This window comes from Linepithema humile, chromosome 1, assembly GCF_040581485.1.
Source record: "Linepithema humile isolate Giens D197 chromosome 1, Lhum_UNIL_v1.0, whole genome shotgun sequence".
Taxonomy (NCBI): Eukaryota; Metazoa; Arthropoda; class Insecta; order Hymenoptera; family Formicidae; genus Linepithema; species Linepithema humile.
The window spans coordinates 34,554,409-34,575,883 of NC_090128.1; the positions used below are offsets into that span (position 1 = coordinate 34,554,409).

The window sequence follows — 21,475 nt, forward strand, 5'->3', positions numbered from 1 at the left end:
GTTGACAATATTAATGTTTAGATTATTTTTGTCTTGTTTTTAGATCCATACATCGTCCAAAAAGATTATGTAAAAAACCACATCGATTCGAAACTACTTCGAGCGAAGAAGGAGTGAAGGTTAAAAAAAAATCTAAGTATATTAATGAAGAAAAAGCAAAGAAAAAAGTTTCATCTACTTTACAAGATATCCATAATGTTATGAATAATGAAAATGTGCAGTGTAATTCTAATTTCAATAAGGATTCAAACTGTACAAGGGTACGCATTATGTCTGATAAGACCTATCAAAATACTCCATACACACTAACGTATAATCAAAAACATCGATTACCATATCACCCAATACCTCTTACTGGACAAAATGTTTCTAATAATACTGGACAAAATGCAACAGACAATTTTACAGAAAATGCACAGCAACAGACTATTAACAACTTTCAATCATTTAAAGCGAATAATGCAACAAGTATATCACCACAACAATCTGGCATTAATGGAAACAGTTTTCATCATATAACTCAAGAATTAAACAGAAATTTAATGAAGAATAACATACAACATAAAGAAGTTTCGGAAAATATTACATCATCACCCATTTATCCACATAGTATTCCTTTGGAGAATGAGATGCAGTTGCTACACAATTTACAACCATGTTGTCAACCTGTATCAAATGTTGAAAATGCAAATTCATTAGTGCAAGAATCATATCACATTGTAACGGTGCGTTTTTATCTCGCGATTCTATTGCTAAGTGCGGAATAGCTCGTCGGTGCCAGGATTCGGTATAAGCGGTTAGACGGGGAGACTCCAATGAACTTAGACCAAATTAGGAGGTAGAAATAAATATATTTCTATGCAAAGAGTTAGATACATTTTTACATGGTAATTATTATAAGAGCAAGCTGTAGTTTAGAAAGCAAGCGAGTGCGGCGTGCAAGCGAGAGCGGCGTCCCAGCGAGAGCGCGAGGAAAGCGTATAGTGGTAACGCACGTTGGTACCGCAAGAGTGAGACAGGTATCTACCGTAAAAGAATATAAACTACAGAATACAAGCTAGAACATGATAAACCAACGAAAAGAATACATGCTAGCGGAAAATAAGCTAGTGAAGGATAAATTAAATGAATGCAAACTAGAGAATCTAGACTAAGAAGCGCGAACTTAATAATACTTAAACCTACGGAGGAACGGACGGTGTGTACGGGACGTCGAGTGCTCCCGACGAAGACAGAGTGCTCCCTGCCTTGAGAGGGACGGTGAACGGTATACGGATGCCGAGTGCGCCCGGCGGAGACAGAGTGCTCCCTGCTCCTGGAGGAACGGAAAAGTGAGGATGCCGAGTGCGCCCGGCGGAGACAGAGTGCTCCCTGCTCCTGGAGGAATGGAAAAGCCAAGTCAGAGTGCGCCCTGATGGCTTGGAAGGTCTGCAGCGTGCTCACTGCAGACCGGGTAAGGTCCCTACTGGCCGGAGCGACGGCCTTATATACCCGTTCGCCCCCCTCGGCGGCCGCATTCCGATGACGTGTTGCGGCCGGCGGCTTGATGCGCGGATGATCGTCGCGGCCGATCGCGCGACTAGTAACATGGGTTTAACCCATGTTACACTACCCCTTTCTTTTTAGGGGGGGTGCGATGCGGGTGGCGGAATGAGGTGCGAGGACCTCGCCTGGCCTCGGAAGTCGAACCGCACCAGCCAGCGTCCAGCGGCGGTGACCACGTGGTACTTCCGGCTGCGGTGGGCGGCCCAGTATGGTACCTTTACCCAGGTCCCATCTGACAGCTGGACATCCACTTCTGGTGGGTTGGTCGGAGTCGGTGGTGTTTCGGCGGCGGTGGGCGGCGTGCCTGAAGGCCCGGCAGCCGGGCATCTTCGTGGCGGTGTCCGCGGAGGTTCGGTCTGCCGGCCGGTCCGTGTGGAAGGCGGCGTGGTGGAGGCCGCTCGTAGGATCCGCATTCGCGGTGATGTGGCTGGTGGTCCTGTGGCTGTGTGTAGGGCCCTAAGCTCCGCGCTCATGCGTCGCCGGGGCCGAATCGGCGGTGGTGTCATCATCCAGGCCGCTTTTTCTCGCTGCTCGCGGTCTGACCGTTGAATGCGTGTCCCCACGCTGGGTACGCTCGGACCGGCGGTAATTTGGGCGCACGCAGGCGCCTCGTTTTCAGAATCGTCGGAAAGGTCTCCGAATAAGCGTCGTATTTCGTCCTGTCGAGTCGACATTGTGACGAGAACTAACGGCTAGCGGTCGCTTGTCGGGTATACCAACTCGGGTAGATCGTGTTATGACGCGCGATATAGTAAACATGACGGCTGGCTCGCGGCGCGGTCGACCTTTGTCCCCGAGTTTCTTTTGTATATTAGGAATGCGGTACGGGTCGTGTTTACATTTCGGGCGGCGCCGGTTTTAAGTCTTGAATGTGTACGCGTCGATACCACTTATTGTTTACGGAATCGCGTAAATCGACGATGACGGGCGATATTATCGCTTTTACAATTAGTGGCCCGATATATTTCGGCGCGAGCTTTGCGTTGAACGCTTCGGCTTTGTCGGAGAGGTGCCGGTCCCGCTTCCAGACTTTTTCTCCGATTTTCGGATGCCAGTGTCGGCGGCGCAGGTTGTAATGCCGTTCCTGACGTTGGAATGCTCGCGCTAATTGTACCCGGACTACCTCGTAGGCTCCTTCCAGCTGCTGCCGGTTCGCCTCTAGGCTTCCGCCGGTGGCGGTTACGGTTCGGTCTTCGGGGTGTGGCCTGGCCAATTCTCGGCCGTGGTTGAGGAAGGCCGGAGTATAGCCGGTGACCTCGTGCCGGGCGGTGTTATACGCGAATTGTAACGCGTGTATGCGTTTATCCCAATCGCGATGGTCGTGTCCGACATATTGTGCGATCATCGTTTTGATCGTCCGGTTCGCCCTTTCTACCGGGTTGCAATGTGGCGCGTAGGCGGGAGTTGTACGGTGTTGGACCCCGAACGTACGGAGCATCTCCCGGAATTCCCGTGATGTGAATTGGGTGCCGTTGTCGGACATGACTTCGCTAGGTGTTCCGTGTCGGTAGATTAACCGGTGGGTAACCTCTCGAGTGACGGCGGATGCGGTGGCCTGACGGAGGGGCGCCATCTCGACCCACTTGCTGAACCGGTCTTGCATGGTCAGCAGCCACGTATGCCCTTGACGGGATCGTGGTAGGGGTCCGACCAGGTCTATGGACACACGTTGCCATGGGGTGTCCACCGGAGTGGAGTGCAAATTGCCTGCTGGTCGTTGTTGGAGGCTTTTATGTGCCAGGCACGTTTGACACTTCCGGACGTAGTCGGCGGTTTCCCGGAACATGTTCGGCCAGTAATAGGCTCGGGCCACCCGAGCAATCGTTTTGGCGGTTCCAAGATGTCCGGCGGCTGGCTCGTCGTGAGCGCGCTGTAAGACGGCCGTTCGTTGGTTCCGGGGGACGCACTGCTTCCACTGTTCTTCGACCGGGGTATCGTGGAAGTTAAGGTCGTGTAGTAAGTGGCGATAGAGACGTCCGTCTCGGAGTTCGTAGTCCGGGTATCCGGCCGGGTCGGAACGTACCGCCGCTTCCAAGCGTTGGTACCACTTGCAGGTATCCTCCCGTTGTACCGCACTTACTTCCGGTTCTCTTGATAGGGCGTCCGCCAATTGATTTTGTGAGCCCTTGCGGTATTTGATATCGAAATCGTATTGCTGCAACTCAAGTGCCCAGCGGGCCAGGCGTCCGGTGGGTGATTCGATTTTCTGCAGCCAGCGTAACGACTGGTGGTCGGTTATGACCGTAAAGCGGTACCCTTCCAGGTAATCCCGCATTCGGCGTACGCCCCAGATCACTGCCAAGCATTCGAGCTCAGTGGCGCTGTAATTTTTTTCGGCCGCATTTAGTGTTCGGCTGGCGTAGGCCACTACTCGTTCCCCTTCATCGTGTCGCTGGGTGAGTATAGCGCCAAGGCCCACGGTGCTAGCGTCGGTCTGCAGTACGAACGGGCGGCTGAAGTCTGGACAGGCGAGTACCGGTGTGGTGGTCGAGGCTTGCTTGAGGCTGTGGAACGCTTCCTCTTCTTCGTCGGTCCATCTCCACCGTACGTTTTTGCGGGTGAGACGGATAAGTGGCGTGGCGATGGCGGGGAAGTCCGCGATGAATCGTCGGTACCACGAGGCTACCCCGAGGAACTGTCGAACCATACGGATTGTCGTAGGTGTCGGCCAGTTCGTAATGGCGTTGACCTTGTCTGGGTCGGTCCGGATGCCATCCTGGTCGATAATGTGGCCGAGATACTTTAGGCTACTTCGACAGAAATGGCACTTTGCTGGATTCAAGCGCAAGTTTGCGTTTCGTAGCCGTCGGAAGACCTCCCTTAGGTGACGTAGGTGGTCGTCTAGGGTTTGGCTGGCCACCACGATGTCATCGAGGTATACTAGTACGTTCGGCTCGAGTTCAGGTCCGAGGACGGTGTCGAGCAACCGCTGGAAGGTGGCGGGTGCCGAATGCAGGCCGAACGGTAGGACTCGGAATTGTCGGAGTCCTCGACCGGGGACGGTGAAGGCGGTCAGCGGACGGCTTTCTGGCGTGAGTGGTACCTGCCAGTATCCGTTTTTTAGGTCCAAGGTGGACAGGTACCGTGCTCCCCTCAACTTGTCTAGAGTGGCCGTTATGTGTGGTAACGGGTATGCGTCCTTCTCGGTGACTTGATTTAGTCTCCGAAAATCGACGCAGAATCGGTATGTGCCGTCCTTCTTCCGGACGATCACTACGGGCGAGCTCCAGGCACTGGTGGACGGTTCGATAATGCCTTCTTTTTCCATCTTCTCGACTTCTTCGTCGATAATGGCCTGCATGGCCGGGTTCCTGGGGCGGTATCTCTGCTTGATCGGCGTTTCGCAACGTAACCTTATTTGATGCGTCGCGTGATTCGTCGGCCCTGAGATCTGGTCGAACTTCGGCAATTCCTCGGCCAGAAATTTCTCGAGGCGGCTGGTTTCGTTTGTGGCCGCGGTCGAGGAAACTGTCCCGGTGGCGGGGCCCCAGTTGACCCGCCGTATTGGTGGTGGCGGTAGTGTGAACCTTAGCTTGGCCCACAGGTCCGTCCCTATAAGGACGGCGGTGCTTAATCCTGGTAGTACGGCGAATTGATGTTTGACGGTGCGCTCGGCGGTGGATACCTGAGCTTCCAGCAGCTGGCCTATTGCTACTCGGGTGCCGTCGGCTAGATGGATCCGGCGGCGGCACGGGACGGTGTTGCACCCCTTTAGTAGCGACGCCATTTCGGTGCTCATTAAAGATATCTCGGACCCCGAGTCTATCAGGGCCTGGATGTTGTGGCCCCTGATAGAGATTTGTACGTACGGTCGGGGGCGGTAGGTTATTCGGACTCGGGCCGGTCGGCGACCGCTGTGACTCCGGCCCGGGTGTCGTTTCCCGGTGGCGGGTGACACTCGCGTGTGAGTACACCTTCTTTCCCGCATTGGGAACAGAACTTCAGTGCCGGTCGTCGGCAGTTTTGGCGCGTATGTCCCCGCTGTTTACAGCGCCAGCAGCACTGCGTCCGGTCGTAAGTGGCTGCGGCGACTCGGGTCCCCGTTATTTCCGGTTGGGGCCGTTGTTTGCTCCGTCGGGCCTGGATCTTGTCTATATTATGTACCTTGGCCTCGAGTTCCTCCAAGCTCGTTACGCTCTCGAGCGGTACATATAGCTGGTAATCCGGATTCATGTTTTCATGGAGGATTTCCAGCTGGTCCTCCGGTGAATAGCCCCCAGCACGCCGCATCATAGTCTGAAGCTCGGTTATGTAGGTAGTAAAGGTTTCGCCCGGTTTCTGCTGCCTACCTTGTATTTCGCGCCTCAGCTGCCGTTGGTATCCCGGTGTTAGATAGTGGGCTTTGAAGGCTTGTCGGAATTCTGTCCATTTTGACCACGAGGTCCGGTTATTCCGGAACCACAGGAGGGCATTGCCCCGGAGTAGTTCGGGTAGTCCGAGGAGTAGATGGGCCTCTTCGTACCCATATTCCTGGCCTAGCTCCTCTACTCTCTCTATAAACCCTAGGGGGTCCTTCCCCTCGAAGTGTTGGCCCCACTTCCGGATTTGGTTCAGTATTTTTGTCCGTTCAAGAAGGCTGAGGGCTGGTACTCCTTCGGCCCTCGCCTCGGTCGTTCCGGTGTTCTCTGTTGACGGTCCGGGTACGTTCGGCATTGCGAATGTTGTTTCGGGATGTGTTTTTGCGTACTGCGCGAGTCGTTTGCGCAGGTCGTCTAATTTTCCGTTTGCGTCTATATTAAGCCGCGTTAGGGTCTGTATCGCTTGCTCTTTAGTTAATTGATATATCCACGCGGGCATTGGACTACGCAGATTGGAGTCTCTGGATTACGGTCCCTGTTCGGGCGCCATGTAACGGTGCGTTTTTATCTCGCGATTCTATTGCTAAGTGCGGAATAGCTCGTCGGTGCCAGGATTCGGTATAAGCGGTTAGACGGGGAGACTCCAATGAACTTAGACCAAATTAGGAGGTAGAAATAAATATATTTCTATGCAAAGAGTTAGATACATTTTTACATGGTAATTATTATAAGAGCAAGCTGTAGTTTAGAAAGCAAGCGAGTGCGGCGTGCAAGCGAGAGCGGCGTCCCAGCGAGAGCGCGAGGAAAGCGTATAGTGGTAACGCACGTTGGTACCGCAAGAGTGAGACAGGTATCTACCGTAAAAGAATATAAACTACAGAATACAAGCTAGAACATGATAAACCAACGAAAAGAATACATGCTAGCGGAAAATAAGCTAGTGAAGGATAAATTAAATGAATGCAAACTAGAGAATCTAGACTAAGAAGCGCGAACTTAATAATACTTAAACCTACGGAGGAACGGACGGTGTGTACGGGACGTCGAGTGCTCCCGACGAAGACAGAGTGCTCCCTGCCTTGAGAGGGACGGTGAACGGTATACGGATGCCGAGTGCGCCCGGCGGAGACAGAGTGCTCCCTGCTCCTGGAGGAACGGAAAAGTGAGGATGCCGAGTGCGCCCGGCGGAGACAGAGTGCTCCCTGCTCCTGGAGGAATGGAAAAGCCAAGTCAGAGTGCGCCCTGATGGCTTGGAAGGTCTGCAGCGTGCTCACTGCAGACCGGGTAAGGTCCCTACTGGCCGGAGCGACGGCCTTATATACCCGTTCGCCCCCCTCGGCGGCCGCATTCCGATGACGTGTTGCGGCCGGCGGCTTGATGCGCGGATGATCGTCGCGGCCGATCGCGCGACTAGTAACATGGGTTTAACCCATGTTACAACATACAAGAATTGGGAAATACCGTATCAATTGAACCACTTCAAAAAGTTATACCATCACATCAAATACAATTGGAAAATAATGCACCAATAGCAAGAGAAAAAAATGAAATATCGCAAGTAATTGAAATACTTCGCGACTTACAGCATAAAATACAGTACGTATATATTTTCTTATTTTAACTAAAATTGAAAATAGATAATAACTCTGTTTTGAATAATATATATTTACTTTCTCTCTAAAAGTTTTTAATAAATAGTTCATAAAAATTTTTAAACGTTACAAGTTTGCTTCTGAGCAAAAATTTGTAAAATATATTTGAAAAAATATGACTAAATAAGTAATGAAATATTCTTTTTTTATTCTGAATGATTCTAAATAAAGGAATGCAAGAATAACTAACATATTTTGAACATTATTATCGTTTTGATATCATTGATTGGTTTCAGAATATATGCTTCTAATTATACTTTATTAATATGTTTACTACGTTATATATATAATTTTTTTTTTAAACATTTCTCAATTTGAAACTTCTTATAATCTATAATATTTTTGATTTTTGTTCTCAGAAAAACATATACTTGTTTCATTCAATCTATTTAAAAGTTTTGATGAATATGAAATATTAATCATTAAAACAATTAGATGGACTATTACCGTTAAATATTTATCTTAGTATTTTCACACACATTGTTTATTAATATTACTAATTATAATCAATTAATTTCAGAAGAACAAATGAACGATTGAATACAATAGAGCGAAAAATCGATTGCAACGTTATTAATACAATTCCTACAAAGCCGCGAATTCTTCCATTTTCGACAATAGAAGCAATACAAATGTTTACAAAGGATAACGCCGTTTATGAAGAAGTTGTAAATATTAAATTAATTCATATTTAATATACACATAAGAAATTGCTTTATAGATGTATATTTCAATTTATATTATGTAATAATTTGTATATCTTCAGAATTTGTTTTATACCTCGACAGTTTTGAATCGTTAATCTTGTTAGAATCAGTCTTAATTAATATTGTATTTATTTATTTTTAATGTTTATTTTCTAAATGACTATCATCGTATTCGAAAATAACTTTATTACAGATCGAAACGTTTGCGGAATTATTCTTTTACACATATACATAATTCAGAATATTAAATAGCATGTAACTAACTTATCTCTTTATTGATTAACCTTTTTTACTTTTATTGCAATAATTTGTATGTTTATAGGTACAGTACTTTAAATTTTTAAACTGCATAACATTAAAAGATAGCGTGCATCAATGTATAAAAGAAGCTTTAACGATGCAAGTAGCCGGACAAATGACATGGTGGGGAATTAATGATATTAAATTCCCATTCTATAATACAATTTTATGTCAAGCGATTTACCGTATGTATATTTGTGTATATTTGTTAGTCCACTGTGTGTACAATATTGATTATAATATTGATTATTTTTCAGAAGCCGTAGCGTCAAATAGGTATTATCCTAAACCAACCAGAGAAGAATTCCAAAAAAATATCGTCGCATCCTTGAAAATTGCCAAACAACGATTCCGGAATGCCAGAGGTAGACATCCAGGTGTACAAGGAAATCGAAGAAATTTGCAGGCAACTGCAGATGCATTATATAATGATGATAACGACGGGGATAATAGAAATTCAGAAAATGATGATAACGACAGGGATAATAGAAATTCAGAAAATGAACATAACGTTACAGACGTAGAAAATGATAGCGATGAAAATGAGCACTCATCAAATGATTCATAAAGTTATCTTTATCTTAAAGTTATCTTTTCGGTTTTTTTTATGTTGTTAACGTGCATTCTTATTTTCGGTTTCTTTTATGTTGTTAACGTGCATTCTTATTTTCATAAATATATTTTATATAAAAAATGCGTAGATACAAATATTCATTTATATAGTGTTGGATTGGCCAATAAGTGTGTTGTTTTTTTTGTAAAGTGTTTGGAAAGTCTAATTTAATTTTGTAAGGACACTTATTATTTAATTGGGTAGCAATAAAATATATAATAGCTATAAAAATTTTATTTTCCCAGAATATGGGCAATCATTAATAAAGAAAATTCTAAAAGAATGTTGAAAAGATACTTTTTAAATAAACTTTTGAATCCAATTATATAATTATGGTTAATTATTGTGAAGCATGACCTTGATAGCCTACCAAAATCTTACCAGGATATTGATTGTGTCATGCAACATAATAAAAATTACAAAAATGAGCAAATTTATGCATCTGTATGCAATGAATGCATCTGTAATTTAGGAGTCGATTTTGTATTCTGTATTCATGCAATGTAGTAAAAATTACAAAAAGTAAGCAATTTTATTACTTATTAAACAATAAGATTATATACTTTTTAGTAAATTTTCTTTTTAGTAATTTTTTTTATTTCTGTAATTTTCACTACATTTCATGATACAGAATTGACTCTCAAATCACAGATACATTAATAAATTTGCTCATTTTAGTAATTTTCACTATATATATTGCATGATACACAATCAATGTCTCAGATGAGTCTTTTTTTAACGGCAACGGTTTCCTTCAAATTATCGTCAGATTATTAGCAACTAATGGAATTAAGATTTTAGGTGGAAACTATTTCCGTCATGTTGCCATATGATTTCCAACAATCTATTATATGACTGATTCGTAAGAAGGCAACTGTTGCCATCAAGTTGCTTGTAACTGTTCCTAGCAATAAAAATCGACAATCCAATAGACAAAATCGGAAGCCGCTTTCCTCAATATTGAAGGCAACTTTAATAAAGCAATTTCAAGCAAATTAATAGCAACTTGCGGGCAACTTGCTATCTGGGTACTTTCTTTTACTATTTTCTTGCCATAAGTAGCTTTATGTTGCATGTGCGAAGTTTCTTTTAGAGATTTTTGAGATTTTATTGAAGATAGCTGTGTGTTTAACTGTGCATCTGCCTTGACGATATCTAAAATTTTTGTAAACTTACTAAATGATATATTAAAATTTATGTGTACTATTTACAAGTTCCAAAACATTAACCATAATGTGCTTAAAAAAATTGCAGAATACCTGTACTGTTTGGTGGCTCTGGTAGTTTTAAATTAGATGATATTTCATCTTCAAACGAGCTATTATGTGAATTATGTGACGATAATGAGTCTTCATTATCGTCAAAAAATCTTTTCTTCTTGTGTATTCTCTTTGTATCATAATCAGATGTTAAATCAGACGTTTCTTCTGCTAATACGGCTTTTGCTTTCGCTTTTTGCAAAGTGTCTAAAAATAAACAAACATATGTATAATTATATAAAGTTTGTTATAAATAAAGAAAATATTGTATTTCATTATAATATAAAAATAATTACCATAAGTACGTCCATCACCAAGTTCTCTAATTTTATGGAGAGTCCAAGTACTTAGTATAGGTGTTTCGCAATTATTAATGCTATGTGTCAATTTTGACCCAATAAATGGTGGCCAATATCAGGTTTCACCATGTACCCATGATGTTGGAACAGCCTCTACCGTTTCTTCTTCAATGAAATGTACTACCGTCCAACAATTCATAGTGTACGCAATGTCTTTGATATAATAAGTAGAGTTAAACAGATGTTTTGATAATTATATACAACATAACAATTTGATAAAATAATTACTTATGCATTGCAAAATTGTTTTATTGCAATAAGCATATAATTAATAATATGATAAAAAGATAGTTAAAAGAAAAAATATATGTTAACATTTTGAGATTATTAATTAGCAATGGAAAACACTTAACAATAAATTGATAATTATATTATTAATTATACGTATAAGAGAGTAAGATTATAATTATTATTAGTGATTATGTATGAAGAAGTGGAAACACAACAAATGCATGCTCTTTAGTAGGAAAAATTACAAATTTCCTTATGTTAAGAGAGACAACAATTCATTATAGTGCATGATGATTGCTCATTTTATTTGTATTTTCCCGCACTTTCTTTGTTTCCTTTTTATTTGCTATTAGCGTTTTCGATTATACAGGATTTGAACGACCCAGGGTTGATCAATCACTATTTTACTATAAATGCAAGTCTTTCATTGGTGGAGAGGTTGCAATGACGTCATTAACCAACCCTGGGTCGTTCAAATCCTGTATAATCGAAAACGCTATATGTGTCTGCACGAGTGCATGATTTTTCCGTACATATATATGCTTCGCTACTATCGATACTCTCTCTCTCTGTTCTCTTGCATGCTGTACCTTTATCAAGAAGGAATAAAGTCTCAAAACTAAAAGCTGTTTTATAAAAACCTCTCTGCTATATATCAAAATCACATCAGGTTATGGGCCCAGTCGCCGTGCTGGCAAGAAGGAATCAAGAAACTAAAACAAAAGGAAGGAGGAAAAGGAATCGTGAACTATTCGTGCAATATAGGTTAGAATTTGAGTTACTAAAAAGGGAGGAAGCATGGCCTCAGAAGATGAGCGATATAAAGTCCCACTTTTTGATGGAACAAACTACGATAATTGAAAATTTCGAATGGAAACATTGGCCGGTATTCATAGTCCGTTCTTATATTCAAGATCGTCTTAAGCACGAACTTATATTCGCTCTCTTTGTCAGACACAATCTATGTGTGACGCAGAGAGCGAATATAAGTCCGTGCTTAAGACAATTTTGAATATAAGAACGGACTATGAATACCGCCCATTACTTGACGAAAAAGAATTGCTAGTGATTGCGCAATCTCCACGTGAACTGAAAGACGAGAGTATAAACGACGCAGCAGGGGTCATAGCAAGAAATCGAGAAAAAATAAAAAATGATAAAAGATGTAAGTCACTTATCATTCAAAGAATTGCTGACAGCCATCTTGAATACTGCAAGGGAAAGGAAACGGCATACGAGGTATGGACTTATTTGCAAGAGACCTTTGAGCGGAAAAGTATGGCTAGTCAATTGAGAGTCAGAAAGGCACTCTTAACATTAAAATTCAACGCGGCCACTGATACAATGGAATCACATTTCCTGAAGTTTGATCGAATGATTCGGGAACTCAAGTCAACAGGAGCTGCAGCTGAAGAAAATGACATAATATGTCATTTACTGCTCACTATGCCAAATGAGTATGATATGGTGGTTACAGCTATAGAGACCATGGCTGGAAAAACAGATTTGAATTTGTGACGACGCCTTAAGGCGTCATCCCGACGGACCGCCAGTTCGGAGACCGAACCCGGTTCGAACGGCGGCTAGGTGGGAGCCCGTCACGGGTGGGGATCACCGTGACGGGTATAAAAGGCCGGTCTCGGCAGAGACCGGGAGAGTCCCGTCCGACTTCGAGCGTGACACCTCGAAGCCAATCCTATACGAGCCAGGGCGCTCCCTGACTCTACCGGGTGCTCCCGGTTCCCGACCGATCTCCGTATACGAGCCAGGGCGCTCCCTGACTCTACCGGGTGCTCCCGGTTCCCGACCGATTTCCGTATCCGAGCCAGGGCGCTCCCTGACTCAGCCGGGTGCTCCCGGCCTCCGACCGCGTACGCTTACCGCTATTCCTTATATTCTTTACGGTACCTTGCGTTTACCGCTATTCTTTGTATTCGTTACTTTGCGCTTACCACTATTCTTGGTATCTTACGCTTACCGCTATTCCTTATATTCTTTACGGTACCTTGCGTTTACCGCTATTCTTTGTATTTGTTACTTTGCGCTTACCACTATTCTTGGTATCTTACGCTTACCGCTATTCCTTATATTCTTTACGGTACCTTGCGTTTACCGCTATTCTTTGTATTCGTTACTTTGCGCTTACCACTATTCTTGGTATTTTACGCTTACCGCTATTCCTTGTATTCTTTACGGTATCTTGCGTTTACCGCTATTCTTTCGCCTAGCTTGGCCGAACCAAGTCCGACGGCAGAACACCCTGTGTATATATTGTACATAAGAAAGCTAAAATATATCATAGTCTACGACTTAACCGCGCCTACTTATTTGGAGTCTCACCCGTTCCGCATTCCGAATCCTGGCACCGGCGAGCTTAACCGCGCTAACCGCTCCCATACGGGAAGCCGCACCGTTACAAATTTATCTTTCGTTAAGAACAGATTACTTGACGAGGAATCTAAGCATCTAGTAAAGGGGCGCAGCAAGTCAAAAGGAGAGCAGTTGCACTCCTCTACAGCGTTTGTCTCACATGCCTCTGTTCGAGGTAATCGAGGTAAACGTGGTGGTTTGCGGAACACTGACCGTGGAAATAGTGGAACAAGTACAGAACAAGCAAATAAAAGGAATTTTCAATTCGAATGCCACAACTGTGGAAAAATCGGACACAAGAGAGCTGATTGCAAAAAACCACAGCAATCATACAAAGCATATATTGGTAATAATAAGGCGTACAAAGCAGAAACAGAAGAAAAAGAAGAGAAAAAGGCAACTGAAATCTGCTTCACAGCCTATAATTTGAAAGAATCTCTAGAGGAAGAGGACATCAAAGTCTGTTGTTCTACATCAAACCAGAAAGAAGCTATCCAGATAACTTGGTACTTGGACTCAGGCGCAACGGATCATCTTGTGAATAGCGATAAGTATGTTAGAAACATTAAAAATTTGGAAAGGCCAATTAAAATTAAGATAGCAAAACATAATGAATATTTACTGGCTGAAAGAAAAGGCGATATTCTAATGGATTGCTTTGTGAATGGTAAAAGCACTAGAATTAAAATAAAAAATGTTTTAATAGTTCCTAACTTAAAGCTTAATTTGATCTCAATTCCTAGATTAGAAATTAATGGTTTTAAAGTTGTTATTGAAAATGGTTTGGCTACTATAATGTTAGAGAATAAGAAAATAGCTGTTGCTGTACGAAAAAGTAAGTTGTACAGATTGAATGCATTGATAGAAAGTGAGAATGAGCGAGCTTGTCTATCAGCTGTTAATGATGCTTTTCTATGGCATAAACGTTTAGGTCATATAAGTAAAAATGGTCTTGAAAAACTTTGGAAACTTGTTGATGGAATTAGTACTAATACAAAAACTCTAGATTGGGAAACTTGCAAAACGTGTGTGGAAGGAAAGCAGGTAAAGTTACTTCACAATAAAGAAAGAGTGCGAGCAAAACGCCCACTCCAGCTAGTACATAGTGATTTAATGGGTCCTATTACACCTGAATCACACGATGGAAAGAAATATATCCTTACGTTTATAGACGACTTTACACATTTTACAGCTATTTATTTACTCAAAGCAAAGTCTGAAGTTTTCCGTTTCTTTAAATTATTTGAAGCCACGGCTACTGCTCATTTTAATTTACAAGTGAGTAGATTCAGGTGTGATAACGGGCGAGAATACCTCTCAACAGAAATGAAAGATTATTTTGAAGAACAAGGTATTCAATATGAATTTACAATTAGATATACTCCAGAGCAGAATGGAGTTGCGGAGCGCATGAATAGAACAATTCTAGAAAAAGCTAGGTGTATGTTGTTAGGATCAGGGCTTCCAAAATATTTATGGACGGAAGCAGCTCTTACGGCTATATATATTATTAATCGAAGGCCGGTATTCATAGTCCGTTCTTATATTTAAGATTGTCTTAAGCACGGACTTATATTCGTTCTCTTCGTCACACATAGATTGTGTCTGACGAAGAGAGCGAATATAAGTTCGTGCTTAAGACGATCTTGAATATAAGAACGGACTATGAATACCGCCCGAAGTCCTACTAGTGCTCTAGAAAATAGTGTTCCTGCGGAAAAATGGTTTGGAAAAAAACAGGACATAAGTAAATTGAGAGTGTTTGGATGCTTAGCCTACGTACGTATTCCCATAGAACTAATTGAAGGAAAGTTTGACTCAAGAACTGAAAAATGTTATTTTGTTGGATATTGTACGAATGGCTATCAATTCTGGAATCCTATGAGTAAGAGAATATTATTAGGAAGAGATGTAAAATTCGTAGAAACAAAGTTTGTAAACTCCAAAGCGTTAGTTGAAATCGATTCAGATGTTGTTTCAGTAAGATCAATGGAAGAACCGTTAAATCAAGGCGGAGCGACAGAAGATGAAAATTGCATCGAATCAATGGAAGAAGATGAAGAAAAAGACGTCACAAGAAACATTGAAAATGAAGATGTGCCAGTCCAATCACCTCGTCGCTCAACACGGACAAAAATTAAACCCAAGTATTTGGATGACTACTGTGCGTTTGCACTTAATGCCGAAAGTTTTGTTGAAGATGTTCCAGGAAGCTATGAGGAAATACAGAATAGAAGCGACGCAAAGGAATGGTTCGAAGCTGTCAATGAGGAATTACGAGCACTTAAGGAGAACAAGACATGGACACTCATAAAACCTCCACCTGAAGGAAAGGTGATTGAGAATAAATGGGTGTTTAAATTAAAACACAATAAAGATGGAAGCATTGAAAGGCGTAAAGCGAGACTTGTAGTTAAGGGATGTGCACAAAAAAAAGGCTTCGATTTCAATGAAACCTATGCCCCTGTGGCCCGATTGACAACTGTAAGAACCCGACTTGCCATAATTAATTATAAAAATTTATTTGCTAATCAACTCGATGTTAAAAATGCCTTCCTGCATGGAGATCTACAAGAGGAAATCTATATGAAGCCTCCTCAAGGACTTATAGAGAATCAAGGATTAGTTTGCAAATTAAACAAGGCATTATATGGTTTGAAACAAGCGCCTCGTGAATGGAATATCAAATTTCACAAATTTATAAGTCATTTAGATTTTGTTCAATCAGTATATGATAATTGTCTTTATAAACGAAAAAAAGGAGACAATATAGTCTATGTACTTTTATATGTTGATGACATTATTGTTGCAGCAAAGGAATTACATGAAATAAATGTAATCAAGAGAGTCATGATGACTGAGTTTAAAATGAAAGATCTTGGAGAATTGAAATGTTTTTTAGGAATAAAAAATTTGTCAAACTAATAAGGGAATGTTACTTAGTCAAGAGCTGTATATGAAGAATCTTCTTCAGAGATTCAATATGCAAGACTGTAAAATAGCCAAAACACCAATGGAAACTAATCCTGTGAAAGAATTACATGGAGACTGTATTGTTAATACAAAACCATACAAAGAACTCGTTGGATGTCTCATGTATGTAATGCTGACAACGAGACCTGACCTAAGTGCAGCTGTCAATTTTTACAGCAGGTTTTAGAACAATGCAACCGAAACACAATGGATTGGTTTAAAACGTATACTAAGGTACATTAAAGGAACTATCAATTTGGGTCTATTTTTCAAAAAGGATGGAAAAATGCCCGTGGTTGGATACGCAGATTCCGACTGGGCGGGAGACTTGGATCGGAAGTCAACCTCAGGATATCTATTTGAAGTTTTTGAAGCTACTGTTTCATGGACAACAAAGAAACAATCAACAGTGGCACTTTCCTCCACAGAAGCAGAGTATGTCGCTCTAGCAAGTGCGGCAACTGAACTAATGTGGCTTAAGGGTTTATTACATGTGTTGCGTTGTCTTTCCGATCGCAACCGTAAGTTCGAGATCCGCTTGGGGAACGGGACGTACTGCTTAGAGGTGTGGAATAACTGGACGCAAACCTTGCCTCGAACAATTTATTTAATCACTCACAAACCGCCAGGACGGTGTTAGATTTTCGTGAGCCGTGTACGGACACGGGGAAACGAGCCGGTGTATTCGCGTATCGTAAATTGAATCCGTCGCTGCTTGCGCGCGACTGTATTTATACGAATCGGCAATCAAGAGTTTTGTAATATTATTGATATGTTATTGTTGATATTTCTCGGATTGCTGATTCGTGTCACCTTGAATCCGAGGTTGTTTCTCTGCAGCCTCATCGTTATTCTTTATTTGCTAAATAATTCTTTCTTAGTATTTTTATTTTGGTATTTAACTTAATTAACCTTATAGCGACACGTTGTGTTACGACACACAACACATGATCTAGATGTGCAAATTAATGAACCGATTACTCTTTTTGAAGATAATCAATCTTGTATTCATTTATTAAACAAATGGGAGCATCGTAGACTCAAACACATAGATGTTAAGTATAATTTTGTAAGAGATATGTATCAGAAACGCATAATTGATGTAAAATATATCCCTTCGAGAGGACAAAAGGCGGATATTTTGACGAAGGGATTGACTCTTGAACATTTTGTGAGTAACAGGAGTAGCCTGGGCATGCGAACCATTTGAGTTTTTTTTTTCTTTCATTTTTTTTTGTTCTTGCAGACCTATCTTATGTGTTTACTGCGTAATTGAAATGTATTAAAAAACACTTAAAGGTATATAATTGAGTGCAGTTATGCTGGTGTGTGTGTGTGTCAAGGACTATACTAAATTGAGGCGGAGTGTTAAGAGAGACAACAATTCATTATAGTGCATGATGATTGCTCATTTTATTTGTATTTTCCCGCACTTTCTTTGTTTCCTTTTTATTTGCTATGTGCCTGCACGAGTGCATGATTTTTCCGTACATATATATGCTTTGCTACTATCGATACTCTCTCTCTCTGTTCTCTTGCATGCTGTACCTTTATCAAGAAGGAATAAAGTCTCAAAACTAAAAGCTGTTTTATAAAAACCTCTCTGCTATATATCAAAATCATATCACCTTACAATATTAGTAACAAGCCATACTGATAACTCACCCAATGTATCCACTAAATAAATATCTAAAAGAGATGAATTACATGGCTCTATAAAATAATTATTAACATTTAAAAATTTTTTACCAATTACATATAAATCATTATTTTGTTTTGCAAAATTATGAATAATAATGATACTACGATCATGCAAATAACAACAGTTATTACCCACTTGTGTAGTTAAAAAAATACTGCCTATTGTACATTTTTTATATTGAACATCAAAATTGTTTGTTGGCAATGGACCTGCATAATGTTCATTCATCATTGATATATTTCTTGGTTTGATGGGTTTGTTAAATGACAAATTTTCAGCTTCGTGTAAACGATTAATAATTTGAGCCAAAGCAGCATCAGGTTTTCTCACTAATTTTTTTAAATGCTGCAGATAATTTTCAAACGGGAAAGCACTGTAAGAATCTAAATTGCCAAAAATTCTGCAATCATCAACAACATGGATTAGACCATGAACGTTATGCGAAATGTATTCCACTCCGTAAATAATTATAAATTTTTTAACAAAGTAAATTAATAATGATTGAACATAATCTAAGCAATTAGGATAAAGTTCGATAGCACTTAAAAATCTAATGGCAACATGCAAGCATAAGAAATGTAAATATTTTTCGTCCGATATGGAATTTTTTAAAACAATTGGCCCACAATACAACAAAAAGAATCTAAATTCTGTTACTTTCCAACGTTTAGCTTCTTCAAGTGAACGAGTTTTTCTCACACATTCAGATGGGACATATGGTTTTATAGTAGTAAGATATTCTGAAATATTATCTATAGAATTTTTTGATAATTTATTCGGAGTTTTTCCAAAAAGCCATAAGTTAACTAGAAGCTTCTTTACAACACCCAGGCAAATTAGATGCATATATTCAAGTGGAAAACTATTAATCATGTCAAGACTAGGTATATTTTCTAAAATTGATGTCGCTATATGATGCTCAGCTTGTAACTTATTACGAAAATTTTGATCTGTTCTTTTTCTTGAAGTAATATTGGGAAAACAAACTCTACCTTTAATGTATTTTCCCTTTTGCATGCATTTTGTACATGAAAAGAAGCCAGTATGGCCTTTCGTATATGTAACAAAGCATTTAGCTGGAGCGTCACAAATAAAACCTTTTATAGTAAATGGTAATGTGTGTTCCTGAAAGATAAATCCATTTTGTATTAATACTGCTGCTTCTTCCATAAAATTTTGTAAAAAGTCATTTGCACTAATGAGTTTTTCATAACCATGATATATCCCAATAACAGAAACATTTGAATAACCAAAAATAGAGCACAATATTGGATAAATTTGATTACTTGAACTTTTACTTAAGGGCAAGCCATCAATATTAATTAATAAATCAATTTTTGTAAGTGGTTTATTCGTAAAATTAAGAAGTTTGTCTATATACTGCCTGTTTTATTCCTATGTGTGAATACTTTCCCGATCCTATAGATTTATACAAATTAGTTCGAGGAGTAGAAAGTAGTGTTCTAGGATCAACAGGTAAAGTTACATGACCTCCTGATGATTTTAATATTTTTAATAAATCTTTTAGTGCACTATGACTTATATTGTTTGTAACTGCCCATGAACGTAATTGTTCTATAAATCTATTTTCGATGTTGTTATCTACATCAGTGCTATTTGAAGAATTTAAGCTTTCTTCTGAATTGTTACAAGACATTGGTGAGTTATCATAATCGCTTCTGTTGTCAGAAATATTTCCTTCGGAAATATGTTCTGGAATATCAATATCATTATCAGTAATAAGTAAATCATTATCTGTGTTTTCACTGCTACTATCGCTGTCAATATTATTAGGGCTATTTACAGTATTATGCAGTTGGGAAAGTTCTAACGCAATAGCAGTATTATGCCTTACTTTTCTGTAAAAAGTTGCCTTTGAACACTTGCGCTTTATCATGCTTCTACTTATATATATTTAAAAGATAAATAATAATAATATAATTAATTGAATGGTAATATATACATATAATAATGATAAATAATAATATAATAAAATCAAGAAAATTACAAATACACATACAATACACATACAATATATAAATATAAGTACATGTTTTTTTAACCTAAAATAATAAATTGTAACTTAGTTGATTATAGCACGGTCAGCGTTCGGGAAATCTTGCTTTCTCTAACTTTGCTTAACGGACACTTTCAGTTCGCCACATAAAATGAGCCACGTCCACGTGTGATATAGCATAGAGTGTATATCAAAGAATATTCACGTATATCATTCACGTGTCGTCCAGACAGGAACGTGGGAAGGCGGAACAATATGACTAGCGATTGCGATTCAGGCGTATTCTGCAGGCGTACGTTAAAAGCTTCTTTGAAAACATTAAATATTCTTGAATATTCCTAGAACATTCAAAATGTTCGTCAAAATTTTGAATGTTTTAGGGATATTCTATGAATGTTCCGTACGAATATTCTCTCAAAAGAATATTATAGCGTTTTCGATTATACAGGATTTGAACGACCCAGGGTTGGTTAATGACGTCATTGCAACCTCTCCACCAATGAAAGACTTGCATTTATAGTAAAATAGTGATTGATCAACCCTGGGTCGTTCAAAATCCTGTATAATCGAAAACGCTATTAGTCTCAACATAGAATATCCGTAGAATAATCTGTGCTATCTGGGTATTGTGTAGTTATGATGTCATATCTAGAGATTTTATTTGATAATTAACAGACATTTCACGAGATAGACTTTACTATAACAATTCAATTTTTATTGATGCTTTAATTTACATGTAAATAATTCGTGATAGTTAAGTATGCGCTGAGAAATCAAAAGAATGTAAATTTCTTTTAACTCGATGGCTGAATAAAACTTAAAATTTAGCGCGGACATTTACCGATTTTAATGGTATTATTTATGCAACTATGCAACTGTTACGTCAGAGAGAAGACTGAGAGTGGACATCTTAGAACATATATAAATGGAAGAGGAATTGCCTATATTGCTTACACACCGAGCCTGAAGCAAACATCTGTGCGAGAGAGATAGCTAAGACTCCCAAATGTTCACAATGCGCATGCGTTAGTACCGCCGCAGCGCGCCGCTTTCTTAGTTGATTTAAATCGAACAGATATTAATATAGACACATTGAAGAAAGATATATATTTATTGATGTTTAAAATAAATTAATTTTGAAAACTTATGTCTAATAAAATCTTTTTGTTCACATAATGTTGCACATTTGCCTTCGTAAAATAACCGTATATTGATATATGTTAAAATAATATTTTTTATCAGTGTGGTCTTGTGGTCATTTAATACTTCTTGTTGCATAATATGTTCTGTCATTTCGATGTCATTAAAAACTGAATGGCAGACAGTTTTGAATGTCCTTGTAATCAAAATATTTTTAATATTTTTTATAATAAAAATTTTATGTTTATTTTCCCGAATGGTCATTTCACATACTCGAGCTATTTTAATGACATCAACTGATGGAAAAAT

At 40.1% G+C, this 21,475-nt stretch overlaps 1 protein-coding gene across 1 annotated transcript; it reads left to right on the forward strand.

The window, feature by feature from the left end:
- Window positions 1-7,271: 7,271 nt before the first annotated feature.
- On the forward strand, window positions 7,272-9,445 carry LOC136997277 (uncharacterized). Its single transcript, XM_067347846.1, has 4 exons — window positions 7,272-7,439; window positions 8,016-8,163; window positions 8,525-8,687; window positions 8,760-9,445. Exons 2-4 carry the CDS (start codon window positions 8,128-8,130, stop codon window positions 9,068-9,070), a joined length of 510 nt encoding a protein of 169 aa, XP_067203947.1. The 5' UTR covers window positions 7,272-7,439; window positions 8,016-8,127; the 3' UTR covers window positions 9,071-9,445.
- The last annotated feature ends 12,030 nt before the right edge of the window (window positions 9,446-21,475 follow it).